General features: G+C 37.8%; 1 protein-coding gene across 1 annotated transcript in view; it reads left to right on the top strand.

The window, feature by feature from the left end:
- The window catches only part of WDR89 (WD repeat domain 89), a 42,139-nt gene extending 16,475 nt beyond the window's left edge, over positions 1-25,664 (top strand). Inside the window, exon 3 of the mRNA XM_024568143.4 lies at positions 21,873-25,664. Within this exon, the coding sequence (XP_024423911.1) occupies positions 21,904-23,061 (1,158 nt within the window). The 5' untranslated portion in view covers positions 21,873-21,903 and the 3' untranslated portion in view covers positions 23,062-25,664. The remainder of the gene's footprint in view (positions 1-21,872) is intronic.
- Positions 25,665-26,261: the final 597 nt, after the last annotated feature.

The following is a 26,261-nucleotide window of genomic DNA, read 5'->3' as shown; positions in this document are numbered from 1 at the left end:
TTAAAGGGACTTATCTAAGAAAAAGATCAAAACTATGAACAGTAAAATGGCAACAAACTCACAAGTATCAACAATTGAACCTAAAAAACAAAAATGAACTAAGCAAACAACTAGAACACAAACAGAATCATGGAAATGGAGATCACATGGAGGGTTATTAGCGGGAAGGGAGAGGGGGAGAACGGGGAATAAGAAGCGTAATTTGTAGGTACACAATAGACGTGGGGAGGTTAAGAATAGTATAGGAAATGGAGAAGCCAAAGAACTTATACATATGACCAATTGACATGAACTAAGGGGCGGTAATGCTGGAGGGACTGGGGGTACTGGGCAGAGGGATTAAGGGGAAGAAAAAATGAGACAACTGTAATAGCATAATCAGTAAAATGTACTAAAAAAAAAAAAAGACAATTTCGAATCTCAATCCACAGCAAATCTGTCCTGCAGGACTATGTTATTATTGCAAAAAATCTGGCCATATGCTATGAATGGGAATCCAAATAGTCACAACGGCCCAAGAACCAATAGCAAATTCACCCCAATATGGGACCAGAGGACACATAGGGTCTATTCACCATTCTGCCATTAAATAAACTGAAGGAAACTATTCTGTAGATTGGGGATGAATTCCTAACAGTCTTAACTGACATGGGAGCTACTTTATCAGTGCTCAACACCACTACAATTAAATAGTCCCTTAGAGTATTGCATATGTTCAGATAGTGGAGGTCTTAAATAAACTACAACATGTCCCTATTTCTCAGCTCCTATCTTTTTATCTGGGACCTTTGCAAGACAAACACCCTTTTCTCTTCAGTGATTTGGCTCCCATACATTTATTAGGGTGTGATTTCTTGGTGAACTCTAATACTGCTATTTTTTTTTCCTTTAAGGGGGAAATAGCCCTTGAGTTTGAATCCAACACTCAGGAAAATTCATCCCCTTTTGCCTTTTCTTGGTATTGTGCAAACCAAGGAAGTTTAAACTTTGGACTCATCCCCACAGTTAAATCTGGATCCCTCACTCTTTGGGCAAAATCCTCAACAGATGTAGGCAGAATTCATAGTGCCCCTTACATTAAAATCCAGATTGATCCCTCAAAACCTTTCTCAAGAATAAACCAGTACTCTATAAATAAAGCTTATAGGGCACACAGTCTATTTTAGAAGACCATAGGCCCAAGGACTCATTATGCCTTGCACTTGTCCTTGTAAGACCCTTGTTTTGCCCATCAAAAAGTCCAGTGGCCAAGGATGCGGATTTGTCCAAGACCTTGGGACAATAAAACCATAACTAATTCCTACATGCTATTGACATCCATCCCTACTGAAAACACCGTTTTCACTCTGGTCAGCTTATGCAGTGCATATTTTAGTATCCCTGTTGATGGAGATAGTCAATATGTGTTTGCCTTTGTCTGGGAAGGACAACAATGTACCTGGACAGTCAGCCTCAGGGCTTTACTGACAGCCCTAGCCCTTCTCAGAAGTTTTAAAGGCTGACTTGAATAAAAATTTTTAGAGGCTCCACCTTACTATAATAATATATGAATAATTTACTTCTTTGCTTGACCTCCCAAGGTGATGCACAAACAACACACAGACAGAAACAAAAACAGTATTCATCTCTTGAAATCTTAGCCATTAAAGGAAACAAGGTCTTGAAGGAGAAATTAAAATTTGTCCTCCAGACTTGGCTCCAATATTTAGGATATTCAATCTTAGAACAGGGATTAAACCTAGATTCTGATAGGCTTTAAGGCATTTTAAACTTTCTTAACCCCCACACCAAACATCAGTTTCTTGCACTACCTGGTTATTGTCGAAATTGGAGTCCAAATTTCTTCTAGTGGCTTAGCCCCCATATGCCTTACTGAAGAACACTAGACCTGACTCCATTGTTTCAGATGACCAAGATAGCTTAGCCTTTAGGACTCTGAAGGAAAACTTAATAAATCCACCTCCCGTAAATTATCAACTGTCCTTTTTCCTTTTCATACATGAGAAGGAGCCGAATGCCCTCGGAGTATTTACCCAAAAACACGGGGGCTATCACCCACTTCTAGGTTACTACAGCAAACGGACTCAGTGGTCCAAGGCTATCCCCCATGCCTTAAAATTGTTCCTGCTACTGCTCTTTTAGTATAGGCTACCAAAGAGATACGAGATCCTTGACCATCTTGGTCGAGGCTTCAATCTGTGCCACACTCAACATTTTTTAGAAAGCCAAGTCGCCTTACTGCCTATGAAATTCTCTTACTAACCCCTTATTTCATTCTTTGATCACTGTAACAATCTCAACTCTGCTAACTTTCCTTCCTCTTACTGAAAAAATTTCTCCTGACTCTCTGACTTTGATGGATCACCTGTTGAGCTTTTGTGATGACTTACATGAAACCCTCTTGGCAAATGCTGATCTTTCTTGGTTGATTTGTGGCTCGTACCTAAAAAACAGGAATGGTAAATTTTGTATTGGGTATACAATATAAACCACTTTTAAGGGCATTGAAGCTGTACCCTTCCTTAGGTCACTTTAACCCAATAAACTGAGTTGCAGGCCCTCACTTGAGTATGCTTTTTAGCTGAAGGCTAGATAGCAAACATCTATACTGATAGTCTTGTCTATGTGCCTTTGAAATGGTCTATGATTTTGGAATGTTAGAGAAACAGTGGGGTTTTCTGACTTCCACTGGAGATAACATTAAGAATGACCCTTACATCCAAAATTTGTTGGATTGTCAAACTGCTGCCAGTAGCTTTAGCTGTCATTGTAGTCCTTGGACATTCCAAGTCTGATTCTCTGGAAGCCAAAGGAAGCCATCTTGACAATTTGTCTGCAAAAAACATCCCCCTAATGAGATCAATAGGCCAAACCTTTGTCATAGTCCAAAAGGCTACCTCTTCTGGGAAGGACCTAATGAAATAACCAGGGAAGTACAACAGCTGGCCTTTGAAAGAGAAAAATAAAATTGGATATCTAAAGGCTATTGGTATGAAGAAAAGGGATTGTGGTCCAAACCCAATAATAAGCTGGTTTAGCCAAAAAAATCTAAAAGTTCCTTTTGTCCACTGAGGAAATAGCCACACTTATGAATCAATATTGGTTGGGAAATATTGGCAAAGCCACAGAAAGCACATATCTTGTGTGTTTCACCTGTCTTAAATTCACCCTAAGGGAGCTTATCTTCTCTGCCTCAGGATACTTGATTTACCCAGTGGACCATTTGAGGTCTGCCAGAAGGCTTTTATATAGGTACTGTCATCTTGTGGATGGAAATATGTTCTAGTAATGGTTTGCATTTTTTCCACATTGACCGAAACATTTCCATGTGAGAAGTCAACTGCCTATTCACTAACTAAGGTCACATTGGGGTCCCCCCTCCACCAGAACTGCATAGTGATTGGGGAACCCATTATACTGGACAGGTGCTTCGACTAGTCTCTGCTCTCTGGTCAGTTCTGCAACATTTCCACTATACTTAACATCCTCGGTCTTCTTGACTGGTTGGACATACAAATGAAATTACTAAGACCCAGTTGGCTAAAATAGTTGAAACCCTCCAAGTAGGTTGGGCAAAAGTACTACATTGGTTCTTCTAAATCTTAGGTCTCCTTCATTTGGGATTCATAAGCTCTCACCTTTTGAAATAATTATAGGACAGCCAATGTATTTAGTCCCTGCTTCCTTTGACTCAAAACTAAAAAGAGGCCATACTGCAGTTTTTCAAAGGTATAATTAATTCTATTGAGAATAATTGGTAGAACAATCTGTCCATAGCATTCTTCTGGGAGATGATGTCAAACACTGCACTATAGCCTGGAGACTTTTCCTATAATAGGAAAAGGCATCTCTGTAAAGACTTCCTGCAGCCTTGTTGGAAGGGCCACTACCAGGTGTTACTGACTAACCTCTGTACTGCCAAGCTTAAAAGAGATTGACTCTTGGACTTGTGTGTCTATTCAAAAAAGACCCCAAACCTGAATGGATGTGTACTCCAACTGTGACTTAAAACTAAAAATTTCTGAGGATTAAAGCAGATGACAGGAAATAGACACCGTTCCTAAGATATCTGGAGTAGGCCTATATTACCTCCCACTTTGCCCCATTGTATATCACCCAATCAAGTCATGCTGCTTAAAATTCTGATAGTTCTGTCCTTGGCTTTCTTGCTACCCTTTAGTTAAGATATAGTTAAGATCTTGTATAAATTCTCTAATTCCACTAACCTTACTGATAGATGGGTTTATGCTAGAGTTTATCACTCTCATGATGCATCTGAACTGGTAATCCGGCCATTATCTTTAGAAAATGGTGAAAGCTGTCTGGCAGAGATGTAGGATTTTCTTTTGGTACCTTTTAACCATATATATTCTCCCTTCTGGTAAAATTGCACCAGACATTACAGCATTCCATTGGGTGCCTCCCTCTCATGAAGAAATATCCCTCACTCTAGTCTTGACCTTTATACTTTGTGACACTTTGGGTCTGGGCATTTCATGCTGATACATATTTGAGTACTTCAGTAGCTCACAGGGTCCATGGCACTGTCATGATGGAAGCCAGTTTGTTCTCTTTGCCTTTTTCTTTTTTCTCCTCCTTGAATTTCATCCCAAATGATTCTTTAGCCCCATTGCCAGGCTTGGAAATGGGCCCAGCTCCTTGTAGAGTTCCCACAAAGCTGGCCACACCATAAGTCAGGGGCAAATTGGAGCTGTGGGAAGGAGCTGCAGCTTGTACTTCCCCTTCAGTTAGAGCCTGAAGCTGGAGGAGCTTGTTTAGCAAGTACCATCATCTTTTGCTTTAAGAAATTTTTCCTTAAGACAAGCAATTTCATCACAAAGAGCATTTTCAAATACCATAGCTTTGGCGGCTTAACACAGCAGCAGGTACTTTAGGAGCTTTTTCATCCTGGCCTTATGGGACTGCAACCAGTCCAGGGGCAAGGGCAGTGGGGTGCTGGCTTTGTTGGGTCCGCACGGAAGAACTGGTTCTTGAGGAACCAACCTCTCTAGAATGTTCTCAAGGCATACAGCTGGGCCAGAAATCCCACAGCTGAGCTGGAGCCCGGAGACTCCCTGCACTTTTTTGCATCTGTCACTGTAACCCACAAGGAAATTTTTTTCTAAAGATTTTTGTTTATTTATTTGCAGAGAGAGGGAGAGAAACATCAATGTGTGGTTGCCTCTTGTGTGCTCCCAAATGGGGACCCAGGCATGTGCCCTAACTGGGAATTGAACCGATGACCTTTTGGTTCGCAGGCTGGCACTCAATCCACTGAGCCACTCCAGCCAGAGCTCAAGGAAATTTTTAAAAGGAAGAAAGCTTTACATTTACTGTGATGTTTAACATTTCCAGTGCTCTTTCCAATACTCTTTCTTACTTTCCTACTAAAGATAACTATCTTTAACATTTCTTGTTTTGCAGATCCACTGGCAGTGATTCTTATCAGCTTTTGCTTGTATGATTGTTCTTTTTTTATCCTGTTTTTTGAAAGATACTTTTGCTTGGTGCAGAGCTTTGTGTTGACAGGTTTTACTTTCCTTTCAGTGCTTTAAAAATGCTATTCCTTTTGTGCTAACTTGCATAGTTTTTCTTTTCCTATTAGCAACACTCCCAGTTTCCCCCTTACATTCACCCTACTCCCTGCCTCTGGCAACCATTAATCTTTCTGTCGCTATAGATTTGCCTATTCTAGACATTTTATAAGTAGTAGAATCATACAATATGTGGTCTTTTGTGTGTGGCTTCTTTCACTTAGCATAATATTTTTAAGTTTCATCTACATTACAGTATGTAACAGTACTTTATCCCTTTTTTATGGCAGAATTATATCCCATTATCTGGATATGCCAGACAGTTGGATTGCCTGGCATTGTCTGGATTTTTTATCCACTTACTAGTTAAAGAACTTTTGAGTTATTTCAGTTTTTTTGCTGTTATGAATAATGCTATTCTGAACATTAGTGTACAGAGGTTTGCATTAGCATGTTTAACTTTATGAGATTGCCAAACCGTTTTCCACAGAGGATGCTTACATTTTACATTCCCACCAGTATTGTATAAGGTTCAAATTTCTTTACATTCTTAGAGCTAACACTTGTTTTGTTTTGGTTTATTTAACATATTTTATTGATTATGCTATTATAGTTGTCCCAGTTTTTTCCCCTTTGCCCCCCTCCACCCAATATACCCCCTTCCCTCCAGCAAACCACTCCCCTTAGTTCGTGTCTGTGGGTCATGCATATAAGTTCTTTGGCTACTCCATTTCTTATTACTGTTCTTAACATCCCCCTGTCTATTTTGTACCTACCAATTTGTACTTCTTAATTCCTGCACCTTTTCCCTCATTCTCCCCTTTCCCCCTCCCAGCTGATAACCCTCCAGATGATCTCTGTATCTATGATTCTGTTTCTGTTCTACTTGTTTGCTTAGTTTGTTTTTTAGATTCAGTTGTTGATAGTTGTAAATTTATTGTCATTTTAATGTTCATAGCTCTGATCTTCTTTTTCTGAAGTAAGTCCCTTTAACATTTCATATAATAATGGCTGGGTAATGATGAACTGCTTTAGCTTTTCCTTGTCTGGGAAGCACTTTATATGCCATTCCATTCTGAATGATAGTTTTGTTGGATAGATTCATCTAGGTTGTGGGTCCTTGCTTTTTGTCACTTTGAATGAATACTTCTTACCAGTCCCTTCTAGCCTGCAAAGTTTCTTTTGAGAAATCAGACGGCAGTCTTATGGGCACTCCTTTGTAGGTAGCTATTAGCTTTTCTCTTGCTGCTGTTAAGATTCTCTCTCTATCTTTAACCTTTGGCATTTAATTATTACGTGTTTTGGTGTGGTCATCTTAGCATCCATCTTGTTTGGGACTGTATGCTTCCTGAACTTGTATGTCTGTTTCTTTCACCAAATTAGGGAATTTTTCTTTCATTATTTTTTCAAATAAGTTTTCAATTTCTCACTCTTCCTCTTTTCCTTCTGGCACTCCTATGATTCAAATATTGTTACTCTTGAAGATGTCCCAGAGGCTCCTTAGCCTATCCTTGCTTTTTTGGATTCTTTTTTCTTCTTGCTGTTCTGATTGAATGTTTTTTTTCTTCCTTATGTTCTAAATCATTGATTTGATTCTTGGATTCATCCCCTCCACTGTTTTTTCCCTGTCAATTTTTCTTATTTCACTGAATATAACTTTAATTTCTGTCTTGCTCTTTTTTATGCTGCTGAAATAATCAGTGAGTTCCTTGAGCATCATAACAACCAGTGTTTTGAACTCTGCATGTGGTAGATTGCTTATCTACATCTTGTTTAGCCCTTTTTCTGGTGTTTTGCTCTGTTCTTTCATTTGGGTCATATTTCTTTTTCTCCTCAGTTTGGCAGCCTCCCTGTGCTTGTTTCTATGTATTAGGTACAGCTGCTTTGACACCCTGTTTTAGTAGCATGGTCTATTGTAGAAAAGTGTACCAGTAAATTGGATGGGGCAGAGCCTTAGGTAATCAACAAGGTGGGGCAACCCATTTTGAAATTCTGTGGCTCTGTGTAGGGGAGGGTTTGGAGAGGGGACAATGTCACTACCTGGCCTCTGGAGTTTTGTCCATGAGGAAGCTGTCTCTCAGCACTCACCCTGATGCCAGTCACTTCAGTTTCTCCCCATGTACCACTGGTGCCCTTCCAGCTGTTGCCCTGGTGCTGTTGCCCTGGTGCTGAAGCCCAGAGGGAGTGAGTCTGCAGAAGTCATAAGTAAGGCCTTTGCAGGCCTCCTGAGAATGCTGCAGTTTCTTCTGTTGCCACAACCCCCACTGGTTTTTAGATACAGAAGTTATGGGTACTTATCTACCTGGCACTGGAACCCTGGACTGGGTGGTCTGTTGTGGGGCTGGGACCTCTCGCTCCTGAGGGTTCCCTCCCGATTTTTATCCACCACACATAGTTGTGGGACCACCCATTCTGTGTCTTGGTACCTCTCTGCGCCTCTTCGTCCCTCCTATCCATCTGAATTAATGTGACTTCTTTAATTCCTTGGTTGTTGGACTTCTATACAGCTTGATTTTCTAATGATTCTGGGTGATACTTGTTTTGTAGTCTAGTTGTAATTTTTGCTGTGTTTTCCGAGGACGTGAGCCATGTTTACCTATACCTCCTTCTTGACCAGAAGTCTTGGTTTAGTTTTTTAAAATAGCCAGTTCATAGTTGTTTTAAAGCCCATCATCTCAGTGATCTCTAGGTCTGTTCTGTTCATTGACTCATTTATTGACAATTTGTTGTTCTTCTTGCTTGAGTATCTCTTTTTTTAAAAAAATTGAATTCAGACATCACGTGTAGAATAATAGTAGAAACATGGTAAATGGACATGGACACCTCTCTGTTTCTGGCATACTGTTAATGTTGGATATTGAACAGTCTAATCACTAAGCGAGCTGATTTTTATTTTGTTGTTGCTATAGTTACCTTCAGTACACTACAGACTTGAAATTCCTCTGCTCTGGGCTGTTACTATCCTGTGCTTAGTATTGGGCCTCAGATGCTAAAGTGTTTTACCTTTTCCTCCTCCACCATCAACTTTTAGCAGGGCTTTGCTTCTCTATACCAAATAGAGGATTTCTTGCCTCACTCTGCCTCTTCCAACAGTACACTGTTGATGCTTTTTACTCACTGTGAGAATCGTGTTAGAGGAACAGGGTGTCATTCTCCTCCATGATGGTTTGTTGGTGTGTTTGTTTTGAAATGTATACATCTGTGCCTAATCACCACCCATAGTTCTCTTTCCTAGTACATATCCCCCAAAAGATAACCAGTATTCTGATTTCTATCATAATAGATTTGTTTTGCCTATTCCTCAACTTTGTATAAATGAAATTACATGGTACTCTTTTGTGTCAGACTTCTGACACTAAACACTTCTGAAATTGGTCTGTATTGTTGCATGTACTAGTAGTATGTGTTTTTTTATTGTTGTGTAGAAGTCCATTGTAATAATATACCACAGTTTATCAATAAAGACTATTTAAATAATTGTCTAATTATCTAATTAATCATCTTGTATTTTTCCTAAATGGTTGTAATTATTCTAAAAATAATATGCCAATGGCATATTTACCTTGTTGCTCAAGCCAGACACCTAAGGATCATCTTTGACACCTTTTCTCTCTTTTTTTTTAAGTTATTTATTGTTGTTCAATTACAGTTGTCTGCATTTTCTCCCCACTCTGCCCCCCCCACCCCATAACACCTTTTCTCATAACCCATTTACAACCTAATGAGGAAATTCTGTTTATTTCTTTTTCAAAATTGTGGCCTAAATCCCGCGACTTCTTCCCACTCTCCTGTCTCTTGCCCAGAATTTTGCACAGACATCTTCACTATTTCACTCTTGTACTAAGGTTTCTCCTGGCAGCAGCCAGGGGACTGTCTTTATAGAGTCTGCTCTCAACCCCCCAGTGGCTTGCTTTCTCACTGCAAAATAAAATCTGAAGGTCTTAATATGGCCTGCAAAGCTCTTATCTGCCTCCAGCTTCCTCTTTAACCTTATTTTATATACCTCTTTCTTTCTCTGACTTAGCTTTAGCCTCTTGGGCCCACTTGTTGTTTTCATGTGCCCAGGAGGCTCTTAGTCCTTATACTCTAATACCTTGACCCCTCCTTTCATTCTGGTCTTAGCTCAAATGTCAGCTCAAGGGAGAGGCTTTCCTTTAACGATCAAATATAAAACGACTTTCTAGCTTCATTTTTCTTGCCTTATCCAATGTTGTTTTTGTAGCTTATTACTCACTGTTTTCATTATTAAAATTAGTTATTTGTCTATATGTCTTTCAGTACCCCATGAGGGCAGGCATTTTGCTTATGTTTTTTGCTCAATCCAGTGTGTTCTAGGCCTATCATATCAGCCATTTGAGACTTGGTTTTTTGTTTGTTTGTTTTAAAGATTATATTTATTTATTTATTTTTAGAGAGAGGGTAAAGGAGAGAGAAAGAGAGGGAGAGAAACATTGATTGGTCACTTCCTGCACGTACCCTGTATGGGGACTTAACCTGCAATCCAGGCATGTACTCTGACTAGGAGTTGAACTGGTGACTCTCTGCTTTGTGCGATGACACCCAGCCAACTGAGCCACACAGGTCAGGGAAAGACTTGTTTTTGAATTATTGCGTAGGATAATTCTTAAGGAATTTTGAGTAGATTTAATGTTGATATTACTTACGAATTTCTAAGTATAATACAATATTGAAGGGACTCTTCTTTTTCTGTTATAGGCCATGGTTCTTTTTATCCTCCCCTTTTCTTTTTTTAGTTGTTAAAGAGAGCATTTGCTTAATTTTTAAAAGGGTCTATTTAGAATTAAGAAGAATTGGTAGTAAACATACAGTACCAGTTCAAGAACTGGGTTTTTCTACATTGTTACTAACTTTGAAATTAAGCTTCTGGTGACTGAGGAAGTGTGGTTTCTCTGTGTTTGGTTAATCAGCTAGTTGTTACAGAGAAGCAAAGGTAGATCGTTGTTCTTGTTGAAAGGAGCTGGGTATTCATGGACTTAATTTAAAGGCTAAGTTTTCTGTGGAAGATTTATTTAAGAAAATCGGCATCTCAGGATATTATTGAAGAAAATGTCTTTATTTTTTTTAAAGACAACTCTGAATGTTATATTTGGCACCTAAAGGATAATCTCATATGTATGAAAAGGTATATATGTCATTCTCTCAGACACCGTTCCTTTTTCTTGGTAACAGATTCCTGCACTTTAAATATTGTGCTTTTTGTAAGAATTTTAGTGTATTTAATGCATGAAGTACCATATGTTGCCACAGCCAGTATCTTGAACATTCATGTGAATAAGAATAGCATATTCAGACTCACTAAGCAGTTAATTGACAAAGATATTAGGTCTCAGTCATTAATGAATATGATATTTAAAATTACTTTGAAGTTGTAGCAGATGCCAGGTTAGCATACCCTCCATTAAATATTCAGCACTTTTCCCCAAATTAAAACAAATGTGGTTTTCTGGCAAATTGTTTAAAAGCTGATTCCTTGTTGGTTTAAAACATACACACGAATTTCCCTAAATTTTTTATATAAAACTTTTGAGAGATGCTCTGCTGAAGTTAAACTAATATATGCTTTTAATCCCAAGATGGTGTTTCTTCTAGGACATACTGGTAGTGCATCTGAGTGACTCTTCCATCTTACTCCTCTGTGAAATCTTAGTAACCAGAGTCCTAAGTTTCACCTATGCAGTTTTGTTTCAGATAAGCTGTCATTAGTTATGCTTGATAAATAATAAGCTTCTTTAATATTCAGTGTGGAGCTTTTGTGGCTACCAGTAGATTTTTCAGATTTGCCACTGACCTTGCCACCAGCACATGACATTAGACATTAGCAGCTTCTGCTTCCAGGTACTCTGCTAATACAACCTACCTGCCCTCCCCTCTGTTTAAAAGTATGAGATACGCTTCTTATACAGGTAACATAGCCTACCCCTAATTTTTAAAAGTATTTATGTGCTTACTATAGAGGTATTATAGTATAGGAATTAATATTACGGGTTCTGAAACAAGTATGATTGAGGTCAGAAACCAGCTTTACCGGATGGTGTGCTTTTTTTTTTTTTATCAGTTTAATGAACATAATAGTAATGATGGGGTTATTGTGAGGTTATATAATCATTATTAAACTTTTTAGCAACATAGAAAAGTGTTAGAAGGAAGGCAACACATTACCTACATACACACACTCTCTACTTGAAATACATGCCATCAACATTGTTCCAAAGACATTTCTGTGCATATATGGAGGGCTGTCCAGAAAGTATCCAGCCATGTACTATGAAAAATAGAGGCATTTATTGAAGAAGAAACATTGTACATAGGACAATGATACTTCAGCTCCTTCAAAGTAGGCACCTTAGGACCTCACAACAGTTCTCTCAGTCACCATCAGTTGCCCTGTTGTATATTCTTCAATCTCATCAATGGTCTGAAATCTTTTCCCTTTCAAAGGTGATTTTAGTTTTGGGGAACACCAGAAGTCATAGGGAGCCAAATCTATGCTGTATGTGGGCTGAGTCAACTGGGTGATTTGATGTTTTCCCAAAAAAACTCTGCATGAGACATGATGCATGAGTGGGCACATTGTCGTGACAAATCTGCCAATCACCAGTTGCCTGTAGCTGTGGCCTACTAAATGATCCAAGTAGTTTCTGCGGAGGAATGTTCAAGCTTAATGCAAAATTTGATGCAGATTCATTGCTCTACTCGCTCAGTCATTTTGAATGTGACAGCCACACAGTACACATGCTTACTCAAGGGCATCTACTGCCCCCCTGACTAGTACAGTGAAGTTGTCATTGTTCACTCATCCACTCTCCTTGGCTGCCAGGTTTTAAGACATTGATTTTGGAACCTTTTGAACTTTGAATGATTTGACTGTTTTAGATATTAAAAAATACGTGTGTTTTAAAAATATAAAAATACTTACTAGAAGGAGTTTCATATTAGGTTTTAAAATATTGGAACATTTCAGTGGGTTTTTTAATGTCCTTTTTTTTTTTAAGATTTTATTTATTTTTTAGAGAGATGGAAAGGGAGGAAGAAAGGAAGGGACAGAAACACCAGTGTTCAAGAGAAACATTGATTGGTTGCCTCTCACACGCCCACAACCCAAGCATGTGCTCTGACTGGGAAATGAACCAGTGACCTTTTGGTTCCCAGGCCAGTGCTCAACCCCCTGAGCAACACCAGCCAGGGCTGATGTCTTTAAAATCAGGAAATCCTACAGTTACTACTGAACATAGATTTTTATGGTCTTTGTGTATTCGTTTTTGAGAATTCCCTGTGTGTATTCTGTACATATATTTATTTTGGAACAAAAACAACTAAAAAAGTGGGGCGTGGGAGAGGATAGAAGTTCTAAAAGGAATAAAAGATTGAAGTCCCTCTTTTTAATATGAATGAAATTTGATTTTTTTAAGTACGTTCTCTAAATTTTTCTTTGTAGAAGTCCTCTTATATTAAGTCAGTGCTTGATGATATATACCCAAGGACTTTCATTATCTCTAATTAGTTAAAGTGGTTCTGGCTCCATTAACAAAAACTCTGTTGCAAACTGACTTAAATAGTCAGAAAATGTGGAAACTCATAAACATGGGACAAAAGTTCTTCCTGTCAGTTGGATTGGGTCTACTTTAGCGTTCCACATCTGAACAAATTGTACTTGGGTGGGAGAATACATGCATGGATTAACAAAAATGTAAGGTTTCTAAACCAAATCACTGATTAAAAGGGGTAAAATTACTGTGATTGGTTTAGGCTAATCAAGATCTGCCCTGGGAGCGGGGGTCAAGTCCTGAAATTATGTTGATGCCACATGGAGAGAGATAAGGGGAATGAGTTGGACAGGTTCCATCACATTGTCTACTAGAGTTTCTTGGTTGCCCTTTAAAGAAAATGTGATGTATAACTGAACCCACTGTCTTTGCAGAGTGTTCATACTAGATGATGGGTGCATAGGTGTTTCTTTTACTATTCTTTACTCTATGCAAGTTTCATAATAAAATTTCAAAACAAGAAATAAAAGTGAGGCACAAGAAAATAGTGATGGTTGCGCATAGCCTAGCATTTGTTGAACTCCAATTATGATTATTTTCTTCTCTGTGAGGTTCAATTATCCTAGCCCAATTTGATAGATGTGATGGCATTATTATAGTTGAATTGTTAAGTGTGGATTGCAAAGTTACTAGAACCCATTTCTAAATGACTTTTCTCATTAACCATCTCCCCATGTTTGAGACATTTGCTGGACCTCTGTATTTCACAATCATCATAGGTAGTTTCTTAAAGTCAATGGGCAATATTCAGTTTTAGGTGCAGGAAATTAGGGTTTTTGGTCCTAGTCTAATAAATTGTCTTAATAATTAATATAATATTATATGGTGCTTATGCTCTGAAATCTTTCGAGTATGTTGAACATTCATATTCACACTGAAAGATGAAATATATCTCTTTTTAAGGGTACTTCTCATTTCTGATTTTGTAAAATAGTATGTAGAAGACTTTTGGTATTGTGCCTTTTGTAATCAGTAGTTTCTAAATAGGTGTAAAATGTCTGCTGTTTTCTTTTAATATTCTATTGTCCCTTGTTTACATGGGGAATAAAAGTACTTCCTCATCCCTTAGGAAATAATTTAAGCTAGGCTGTCCTTCAGATTTCATATTCAAACTTAGCCAGTTCAGAAATAAGAGCAATACTTAGTTGCAGCTATGTATATTTAGGATGTGCCTTATATGCAGAAAGAACATTTTACTGGGTTTATTTTAATAGGAAGTAAAACAAAATAACATTCTGATTGATAAAAATATCTAAATCTTATTAAGGCCAAAGCTACAAGAGGAATTCATACTTATGTTTAGGGATTTACTATTAAGTAATCAACTTTTCATTATGTAAGGACAATTGTTCAGGTAAAAGATTAGTTAGCATTTTCCATCTAATGTATTGCAAGATGACAGTTCACCAGGAATTGAATATTCTCAGTGCCTTGCAGCTTACCCTAAGGTGTGTGTTTGGGGATTTCTTTCTAAACATCTCACACCTGCATTATGTTCAGACAAGAGAATTGTGTATCCCAGTAAAGAACCACAGCAGCAGTAGTGGCCTGGTGCCAGGGCCTTGCTTGGGGATCTGCCATTTCCTGATCTGTGCGAGGTTGATCAAGATGAGATATTAGTAATTTTTTTGCTTTCATCTCAGAACAGTTATAGGTGCATATTTAAATTGGTTATTGCTTGCTACATTCTCAAACTCGAAGACAAAGAATTTATTTTAGTGAAGAAAAATTCTTTTTAGCCATGCAAACTATTGTAGCTTTATACGTCACTAAACTTCCTTTATCTGGACATTTTCTCGTTGTCTCCACTCAGTGTTTGGACAGTAAGAGCTGCAGTGCCTCACCCACGTATGATTAAGGAGGTAGTGGCAGTAATCCCCCTTTCTCTTTTCATTCCTTTCTTGTTTCTCTTTTAGATCATCTTCTTTACTCTTTTTTTCTCCTCTGTACGCTTTGCTTTGGTACTCTTTCTCTCCATCTCTTTTTGCACCCTTTTTAATTTGTGTATATGTCTGTATTACTATAAAAAAGGCTCTCTCCATATTCTCATCTCTAACTAGTCTGTTGAGATCTAGAATGCTAAGAAAGCTTCCTTTCATGCATCTAACAAACAAGATAAAAGTTAGGATTAATCTTGTTTGCTCTCTTCATAAGGTTTTTTTTTTAGATTGAACCATATGAAGTTGTCTATATTGTTTTGATCCACAGAAACAGATTTAACCTAATACTTCCCAAAGTAGCCTATAGCTCAAAGGTAGGATTTGGAAATTGGTAGTGGGAGAGTTTGATATTGCTGAGAAGTTTTGGTTTAGATAACTCAATAGATCAGAGTGTTGTGGTGCCAATACCTTCAACCAAAATGGGGGAAAAAATGAGTTTACTGTTTTTTTCCTTTCCTTAGGGAAAGTCTTGGCAGGGAAGCATAAATAATGAGCTTTGTTTTGGGGTATAGTGGGACACATTCAAGGAGAAATGGCTAGTAGACCCCAGTTGGAAATACGGATTTGTAAATACAGAGATGAGATCATGGGCATATAGGTGGCACTTCAGAACATGAATGTGAATGAAGTTACCCCTGAGAGTGTAGTGAGAAGAAAAGGGAGCCTAGGGGCTTCTCTTGAGCACTGGGAAGTGGATCATGCAAAGAAAACTCGGGTAAGGGCTATACATAGAAGTAAAAGGGTATTCATTTTGGAATGATTCATTAGTATATAAAATTAGAAATTAACAGTATAGCCTTGGAAGTTACAGTTCAAATATGACACACTGGCATACTAATGTATTTAAACATAAGCTAGAGGTTTTCGTGTTTCCCCATAAGAGATTAAAGTATTTTACTCTTTGTATCTGTGGAAGAATATAAGCTCTATAGCTTTAGAGTTTTTGCGGGGATATACCCACCTTACCTCCGATACTTTGTTTTCTTTCTCTTCCCTCTTTTCTCTCTCTTTTTCTTTCTCTCTCCCTCCTTCCCTTCCTTCCTTTGAGTACTGTACTTAATTTAAACAGTATGTCACATAGACAACCATCATGATGGTTACCATTGCTACAGTCTTAAATTGTTAGTTTGCTGTGACATTCTCTCTAGGCCCCATGCTACCTGCCTTATCAATCACCAGAATCCTCTGAATTAAAGTCTTGCAGGACTGTTCCATGTGAATCACTTTCTAGGTGACAAATGGAGAAGCATGTAATACTACTGTCCTGCTTGGGTGTAACAGTTCATAGTCTTGTAAATTATTAGCTTAAAAGCCACATTGAACTTTCTTACTGTTTAAAATTCTCATCAGTCTGGGTTTTCATAGCAGAGATCAAATATGAAGCAGTAAAAAACAATGTTTTTTGTTTTTTAATAATCTCATTAACACCTTGATTATTTCAAGAGTGGGCAGTTGTTTTTATCTGGAATTAAAAGGGGTTTCTGGAAGAATTAACATCATCAAAATGGCCGTACTACCCAAAGTGATTTATAGATTCAATGCAGTCCCTATTAAAGTACCTATGACATATTTCACAGATATAGAACGAACATTTCAGAAATTTATATGAAACCATAAACAACCGTGAATAGCTGCAGCAGTTTTGAGAAAGGAGAACAAAGCAGGAGGGATCACAATACCTGATATAAAACTGTATTACAAGGCCACTGTAATCAAAACAGCCTGATACTGGCATAAAAACAGGCACATAGACCAATGGAACAGAACAGAGAGCCCAGAAATAAACTCAAGTCTTTATGGTCAATTAATATTTGACAAAGGAGGCAGGAGCATAAAATGGAGCAAAAATAGCCTCTTCAACAGATGGTGTTGGAAAATCTGGATAGCTACGTGCAAAAAAATGAAACTCAATCACCAACTTACACCATTCACAAAAATAAATTCAAGGCGGATAAAAGACTTTAATATAAGTCGTAACACCATAAAAGTCCTAGAGGAAAACATTGGCAGGAAAATCTCAGACATTCCATGCAGCAGCATCCTCACAGACACGTACCGTAAAGCAAGAGACATAAGGGAAAGAATAAACAAATGGGACCTCATCAAAATAAAAAGCTTCTGCAAGGCTAAAGAAAATAGCACCAAATTACAAAGAGAACCAACAGTATGGGAAAACATATTTGCCAATGATACCTCAGACAAGGGCCTGATCTCCAAAATATATAAAGAACTCACACGACTGTACTCCAGGAAGACAAACGACTCAATTAAAAAATGGGCAAAGGACTTGAACAGACACTTCTCCAAGGAAGACATACAGAGGTCCCAGAGACACATGAAAAGATGCTCAGCATCACTAGCCATCAGAGAGATGCAAATTAAAACCACAATGAGATACCATCTCACACCCCTCAGAGTGGCCAACATAAACAAATCAACAAACAAATGTTGGAGAGGATGCGGAGAAAAGGGAACCCTAATGCACTGTTGGTGGGAATGCAGACTGGTGAGGCCACTGTGGAAAACAGCATTGCATTTCCTCAGAAAACTAAAAATGAAACTGCCCTTTGACCCAGCAATTCCGCTGCTGGGATTATACCCTAAGAACCCTGAAACACCAATCCAAAAGAACCTATGCACCCCAATGTTCATAGCAGCACAATTTACAATAGCCAAGTACTGGAAGCAACCTAAGTGCCCATCAGCAAATGAGTGGATGAAAAAACCATGGTATATTTACACAATGGAATTCTATGCAGCAGAGAGAAAGAAGGAGTTTATACCCTTTGCAACAGCATGGATGGAACTGGAGATCATTATGCTAAATGAAGTAAGCCAGATGGTGAGGGACAAATACCATATGATCTCACCTTTAACTGGAACATAATCAACAGAAGAAAAAAGCAAACAAAATATAACCAGAGACATTGAAGTTAAGAACAATCCAACAATGGGCAGGGGGGAGTGGGGAGGGGACAGTGAGGAGAGGGGATTACAGGAACTACTATAAAGGACACATGGACAAAATCAAGGGGGAGGGTGGAGGTGGGGGATGGGGGTGGGTTCAGCTGGGGTGGGGTGGAGGGATGGGGAGAAAAGGCATACAACTGTAATTGAATAACAATAAAAAATTTTTTAAAAATTTAAAAAAGGTTTCTTTGGAGTATATAGGCAGTACACTCTTAAGTAAATGCATATTTTAAGAAAAATTGAAATAGTTTGTGGTAAAAATGTTAATGTTCCTTCTCCCCCCGAATTTTTCTCCGTATTTCCTTTTTTTCTGCTTTATTTAAAGTACTTTTAAGGAATACCATTATTTTACTAATTTTCATGAGCAGTGTGCTTCCCCTCCAAACACACAGACTCATGCAATATCCTTTTAGGTTTATTCTGTTTCTCCTAAAACTCATCAGCTCTTAAATTCATGGAAGTTGAATCAATTACTCATTTATTCAACAACCATTTATTGATAGCAAATAAGAAAGAGGTAATAAATTCAGCAGTAAAATAGGGTTTTTCAAAAATATTGAATGAGAAGAACAAATTACAAAATATATATATATAAATGTGATACCATTTTAATAAATTTTTAACCATAGGAGTAGTGTCTAATGTTTCATTTCTTAAAAAAAACTGAAGCAAATGTGACAAAGTGTTAACATGTGTTAAATCTGGGTAGTATGTATTTGGTTATCTCTTATTCTGTTTTCTATGCTTTGTACATTTGAAATAATTCATAATTAAGCATTTTAATTTTTAAATTAATAAAATAGGCATTATGATAGGAAGTGAAAGGGTTCCTTTATGTTGGTTAATTGGGAAGGGTCTCTCTGGGAGGTGACATACTGAGACCTGAATAACAGAAAGGAGTTACTCAGGAAAGAGAAAAAGTAGGGAAATAGGGAAAGTATTCTAGGCAGGGAAACAGCAATTTTTATATTTGTGAGGCAGAAGCAAGCATGACATGCTGAAGGACAGAAAGCCTCTCTGTTTGGAAAACCAATCACTTATGCTGTGGAGGTAACTACCTCAGCATTACTGTTAAAAGGCCATTTAGTCTCTCAATACTTACGTTGAAGGAAGCTCACCATTTTTAGATGTATCTTATTCTTACAGTTTTTCTATGTAGGGCTTACAGACCAGTGGGATGATATCAAAAGGACAGAGAAGCTGGCTTAAAGGGTTTCGCAATGGCCAAGTCAGGGGCAGTTTGAGCACCAACAAGAACTACAAAATGATAGATTATAACAATAACTTTTAAAATCATAATTTCTTAGTGGTATTCAAAGAGAGAGAAAGGAAAAAGCTCTTCTTTATAGAAGAATGCCAGGTAAGGTAAAAAGAATGGTAGAATTGGAAAATGACTATTTCTGCAAATCCCAATATAATCATTGATTCAAGCAAGGATAATCCAGAGATGCTAAAATCTTTGGATGAAGGGTTGTTGGAGAATAATGGGATATTCATACAGTCTCAGTGTGTGACTCCATGATTACTTACTAACTGCAAGAAAGGAATCTAAATTAAAATGGAGAGATCTTATGGCCACTGCCTTAAACAAGTGATCAAACTTGGTGCCTCTTTGATGTGATGAATAAGAAATACCCAGTATCATGTAAATAGTATCCCTGCCAAAAATGTAAAACTAGAAACTAATCTTGAAGAGACAGTTAGAAGAATCCAGAATATTTGGACATTTTATGAGACAGCTGGTCTGGACTTTTCAAAAAATTCAATGTCATGAAAAAAATAGATTGAGGAGGTACACTATGCCAGAGTATTTAGGAGTGAAATGATAAATTGTCTGCAGTTAACATTCAAATAATTCAAAAATAATGTGTGTGCATGTGTGTTTCTAGAGACAGAGAAAGCCAATACCGTATTGCTGTGTACAATGCACTCCTGTGTATAATGTGCACCCTTGGGTTTATGCAATTATACATGGGATTATTATACCCGTTATTGTGCCCCTGGCATGTAATCATTATGCCCACGTATAATGTGCATCCTTATTTTTTCCCTCAAAAATCTGGGCAAAAAAAGTGCACATTATACATGGCAAGATACGGTAAGTGAATAGTTGGTGAACCTAGGAGGTGAAAGGCTGTGTGTATCCATACAACTTTCTTGTAAATTTTTAAATATTCAGAATATGAGTTAGAGAGGATGCTTACTCCTGTTTTCAACCCGAATCCAACGTTTCAATATTTTTTGCCCATTGTTCTAATTGTGCTGATTGGGTCCACTCTGATCCAAATTTTCCCCCATGTTGTGTTAGTGGTATTGGTATTGGTAATACCATTACTTTTTATATAACATCTGTTGAATGTGTATTATGATATGCCAGACATTGTGCTGAACACATCTCAGTTAATCCTTCTGGCAACTCTTGAGTCAGTTCTTACTTCACCTTTTAAAGATGAAAAGACAAATACTTAAAAATCTATCACTAAAGCAACAGAAAAATAACTTCATCTTAAGAATGAAAGTGTGACAATACAATATACAGGTTATGTATTATGGGATTGTACATCTGAAACCTATATAATTTTATTAATCAGTGTTACCCCGATAAATTCAGTCATTTAAAAAATAGAATGAAATAGGCTAGAATACTCAGGGTTGAAAGCAAGGTAGAAAAATCTGTGGTGAAGTCACTTGGCATGCATATTTTTCTGACCTTGTACTTGTTATACATACAGCCTATCGTTGAGAGGCAATCTAGTGTGGCTGCTAAGAGCAAAATCCCTAAAACCAGAATGCCTAGGTTCAAATTCCAGCTCCACCATTTATAAGCTGCAATTGCCTAAGAACCACTTCTCCAGAATTCCATATTGGGAATCTCTATTGTATTAGTTTCCTAGTGCTGCTGTAACAAGTCACTACAAACTTGGTGGCTTGAAACAACACACATTTATTACAGTTCTGGAGGTCAGAAGTACAAAACATACTTGAGTGATATCACTATGTGTGTCTGAATATGCACCAAGTGTGTCTTCAGTAGTAGAAAAATCCTGAGGGTGCATTTCCATCTGGGAAGATGTTTCCTACCTAGCCTTTTCCTGTTTCTAGAGGCTACCCACTTAATGAGCTCCTTTGACTAAACCTGCACTGTATTTCCCTGTACCTTTCTTCCAGAGGAACATCTCCCCCTGACTCTCACCTTCTGCCTCCTTCTACTTTGAGGGACACTCGTGATTAGATTGGGCCCATTAAAATAATCCAGAATAATCTCCCCCTTTTAAAGTCAACTGATTATCAACCTTAATTCCATCTGCAACCTCAGTTTGTTTTTGCCATATAACCTAACATATTTATAGGTTCCAGGGATTAAGGCATGGACCTCTTTATGGGATACTTTTTTTTTCTTCCTACACATTTATGTTTAGATTCTCAAGTTGTATAAGGCAGCTGGGACCAGGTACAGATGATTCCAAAGTGGAGATCCTTACTAATGCTGAGGACACATGAGTAGGACCAATAAGTGGGTTTGAGATGAAAAACAATTAATCAGTATATGTACATGTTTTTATATTTTTTTACTGGCACAAAGTATATATGGTAGATTTGGTGTTCAAGAGTGAATTATGAGGGAGGGGGATATAAGGGGAATAAATGGTAATGGGAAAATACAATTAAAAATAAAATAAATTCTTCTGTTGTAAGGGGAAAAAAGGAGGAGGTAATTTAGTTTACCTCATGGTAGGAAATGATTACAATATTAAAATAAATTTTATCTTGTTTTATGTCAGTTCTCAGAAGGAAATTTCTTTGATTTAATTACAATTTGAGAAGCTGTGGATTTAATTTTAATTTTTATATTTTTATTACAGATTTTTACTGCCCTTGGGTGCCACTTCTGATATGGAGAAGATTGAGGAACAGTTTGCTAATCTGAACATTGTTAAACGTTCCTCAGGAACTGAAAAGTCTACTTATCTGCTTGGCATAGACACATCAAAGACTGTACAAGCTGAAAAAGGAAGCTTGGTTGCTGTTTTATGTTCTGGTGGATTAATCAGAATATATGATAAAGAAAGGTTAAATGTACTACGAGAATTTAGTAGAAATCCTGGACTTAATGGAATCAGATTTGCAAATTCTTGTGATGTTGTGTATTCGTCATGTACGGATAGCACTGTAAAATGTTGGGATGCTCGATTAGCCGGTGAAAAGCCTGTCCAGTTGTTCAAGGGCTACCCTTCCAATATTTTTATCAGTTTTGATATAAGCTGTAATGATCATGTCATTTGTGCTGGTACAGAAAAAGTTGATGATGATGCATTTTTGGTATTTTGGGATGCAAGAATGAATTCTCAAGATTTGTCTACTACTAAAGACCCACTTGGTGCATACTCAGAAACACATAGTGATGATATCACTCAAGTATGTTTCCACCCCACCAATCCCAACATGGTACTCTCAGGTTCAACTGATGGCCTGGTAAATGTATTCGATATTACTGCTGATGATGAAGAAGATGCACTGGTTACAACTTGTAACGCAGTTTCATCAGTAAGCTATATTGGTTGGTCTGGGAAAGATTATGAACAGGTATACTGCATGACACATGATGAAGGATTTTGTTGGTGGGATATTAATCATGTGGATACTGATGAACCAGTTACACGCATGAACATCCAGGATGTTAGAGAAGTAATTCATGTGAAAGGAGGTATTTTGGACTACTTGGTTGGTGGCCTATATCATGAAAAGATGGACAAATTATTTGTTGTTGGAGGAACAAACACAGGAATTATTCACTTAATGTGTTGTACTGCATCAGGATTGATGCATGTGACCAGCCTTGAGGGGCATGCTGCTATAGTCCGTTGCTTCTGTTGGAATATGCAGGATGATTCTTTGCTAACAGGAGGAGAAGACGCACAGTTGTTACTTTGGAAACCTGGAGCAATAGAGAAGACATTTACAAAGAAAGACAGCATGAAAATGTCATCCTCTGTGTACCAGCGAGTTCGAACTCATAGTAATGATTCTTATAAGAGAAGAAAAAAGCAGTAATATTGCACTAGAAGTTTACTTCATAGATTTTATAGTTGCAAATAATTATTTTTCTGTCCTACCTATGAAAGACATGTTTAAAGCTCATTATAAAAACAAACCAGTTAGCAAACAGTCCTTGGAAAATGTTGAAAATGGTTTAATTCAGTCTTTATGTATTTTTTAAAAGGCACCAGTTGAGTATATAATCAGTGACTTAAAGTAAAATTACCATCTTCTGGCCAAGATGGAGGCGTACGTAGACACACTGCGCCTCCTTGCACAACCAAAAGGACAACAATTTAAAAACAAAAAACAACCAGAACTGAAAGAAAAACCAACTGTATGGAAGACCGACAACCAAGGAGATAAAGAAGAAACATTCATCCAGACCAGTAGGAGGGGCGGAGACGGGCAGCCAGGGTGGAGAGGACTCACGGCAAGGTGGCGGCTGGCAGACCCAGCGAGGTGCGGATTGTGGAGCGGGGCAGGCCAGGCTGCAGCTAGTAGACCCCGCGGCCCCACATTCACACATAGATAGACCAGGAGGAATGGTGGGGAAACAAAGCAGACCCCGCAACCCAGGGCTCCAGCGAGGGGAAATAAAGCCTCAAACCTCTGATTGAAAATACCCGTGGGGGTTGAAGCAGCAGTGGGAGAAACTCCCAGCCTCACAGGAGAGTTCGTTGGAGAGACCCACAGAGGCGTAGAGCATGCACAAGCCCACCCACTCAGGAAGCAGCACTGGAGGGGCCCAGTTTGATTGTGGGTAGCAAAGGGAGTGACTGAAATCTGGCAGAGTAGAGCAAGCGCCATTGCTCCCTCTGGGCCCCTCCCCCACATACAGCGTCACAGCACAGCAATCAGCATTACCCCGCCCTGGTGAACACCTAAGGCTCCGCCCCTTCACATAACAGGCCCACCAAGACAAAAAAAATGGCCCAAATGAAAGAACAGATGAAAACCCCAGAAAAAATACAACTAAGAGGCGAAGAGATAGCCAACCTATCAGATGTACAGTTCAAAACACTGGTAATCAGGAAGCTCACAGAATTGGTTGAATTTGGTCACAAATTAGATGAAAAAAATGAAGGCTATGCTAAGAGAAACAAAGGAAAATGTACAGGGAACCAATAGTGATGGTAAGGAAACTGGGACTCAAATCCACGGTGTGGACCAGAAGGAAGAAAGAAACATCCAACCAGAAAAGAATGAAGAAACGAGAATTCAAAAAAATGAGAGGCTTAGGAACCTCCAGGACATCTTGAAACGTTCCAACATCCGAATTATAGGGGTACCAGAAGGAGAAGAGGAAGAGCAAAAAATTGAAAACTTATTTGAACAAATAATGAAGAACTTCCTTAATCTGGCAAAGGAAATAGACTTTCAGGAAGTCCAGGAAGCTCAGAGGGTCCCAAAGAAGCTGGACCCAAGGAGGAACACACCAAGGCACATCGTAATTACATTACCCAAGATTAAAGATAAGGAGAGAATCTTAGAAGCAGCAAGAGAAAAGGACACAGTTACCTACAAAGGAGTTCCCATAAGACTGTCAGCTGATTTCTCAAAAGAGACCTTACAGGCAAGAAGGGGCTTGGAAGAAGTATTGGAAGTCATGAAAGCCAAGGACCTACATCCAAGATTACTGTATCCAGCAAAGCTATCCTTTAGAATGGAAGGGCAGATAAAGTGCTTTTCAGATAAGGTCAAGTTAAAGGAGTTCATCATCACCAAGCCCTTATATGAAATGTTAAAGGGATTTATCTAAGAAAAAGAAGATAAAAATACAAGCGGTATAAATGACAGCAAACTCACAGTTATTAACAACCACAGCTAAAACAAAAACAAAAGCAAACTAAGCAAACAACTAGAAGAGGAATAGAACCACAGAAATGGAGATCACATGGAGGGTTATCAACAGGGGAGTGGGCGGGGGAAAGGTACAAAGAATAAGTAGCATAAATGGTAGATAGAAAATAGACAGGAGTAGGGTAAGAATAGTATAGGAAATGTAGAAGCCAAAGAACTTAAATGCATGACCCATGGACATGAAGTAGCCGTGAGGCATGTGGGAGGGAGGGGGTGGGCAGGATGGAGTGGAGTGAAGGCGAAATGGGACAGCTGTAATAGCATAAGCAATAAATGTATTTTTTAACAAAAAGTAAAGTAAATTACCTTCATTTTTAAAGCCCATCTGTTGAGTTAGTAAAGTAAATTTTGGGTTTAAAAAAAATAGCTTTGATAAGGACTTTTTAGAAGTAGATGACTAAAAAAACAGGTGGTTTGGGGTATGTTTTTTATTTTAAGCTCAATTTCTTACATTTTAAATCATCATTATTTAAAAAACCAAATGATACTTTTCTTCACCTGAGCTCTACTTGCTTAATACACATAGATAATGTTGGAGTATTTAAATGTAAATGTACTAATGAGTCTAAATAGAATTAAACTCTTTTCGAAATAAAAGGATTTGCATCTACTTAATGAAAATGTTCAGTAAATATTTGTATCTATACTTTAATGTTATAGGTTAAACAGTAAACATTTTACTTATGAAAATTATCTTGCAGAATTCATTTTGAGACTCAAAGTGACTATACAAAAATAAAAGGATAATAGCAGAATGGCTGTTTTTATTTCAAAATACCCTAATATTTTGTGATAAAATTTTCTCCCATACTGTTTCACTCATAATTTTGAACCTGAATTTTTGTTTACTGCTGATTTTTCATCCTTTTAAGTATTTCTCCAAAGAATCTTAGTCATGAAGTTAATTTCTCTAAGGGTTTGCTATCTTTTCTTATGCTTAATTAAAAATAAAAATATCTTTATGGATGAAATTATTTGTAAAATTATTTGTAAATACTTTATCTTTTGCATTAGAAATTTTGTGAAAAACAAATGTTACTTTAGAACTTTTTACATTTCTCTTTAAATGTTAAGAATGACTTCTTTCTGAGATTGTAATATTGGGGGAAATATTTTTCTTTGGGCAGATGCAGCTTACATTTTGGCTATGATCTAGCTTAACTCACTTGAGTTTGAACAATAGGTAACTCAGTGTTGAACATACTCAAAATTTATCATTCTGGTTTTTTAAAGAAATGTAGTTATTTTTGCTGTTTTCCAAACCATAACCCTGAGGATAATTCTGTTTTTTTCCCCTTTTCTTTTAACTATCTTTTAGCAAGTCCTGTGCCATCCCACCTCCTAAAATCTGT

Source organism: Desmodus rotundus, chromosome 7 (genome assembly GCF_022682495.2).
Source record: "Desmodus rotundus isolate HL8 chromosome 7, HLdesRot8A.1, whole genome shotgun sequence".
NCBI classification, from domain to species: Eukaryota; Metazoa; Chordata; class Mammalia; order Chiroptera; family Phyllostomidae; genus Desmodus; species Desmodus rotundus.
This window is presented reverse-complemented; position numbering and strand designations above follow the sequence as displayed.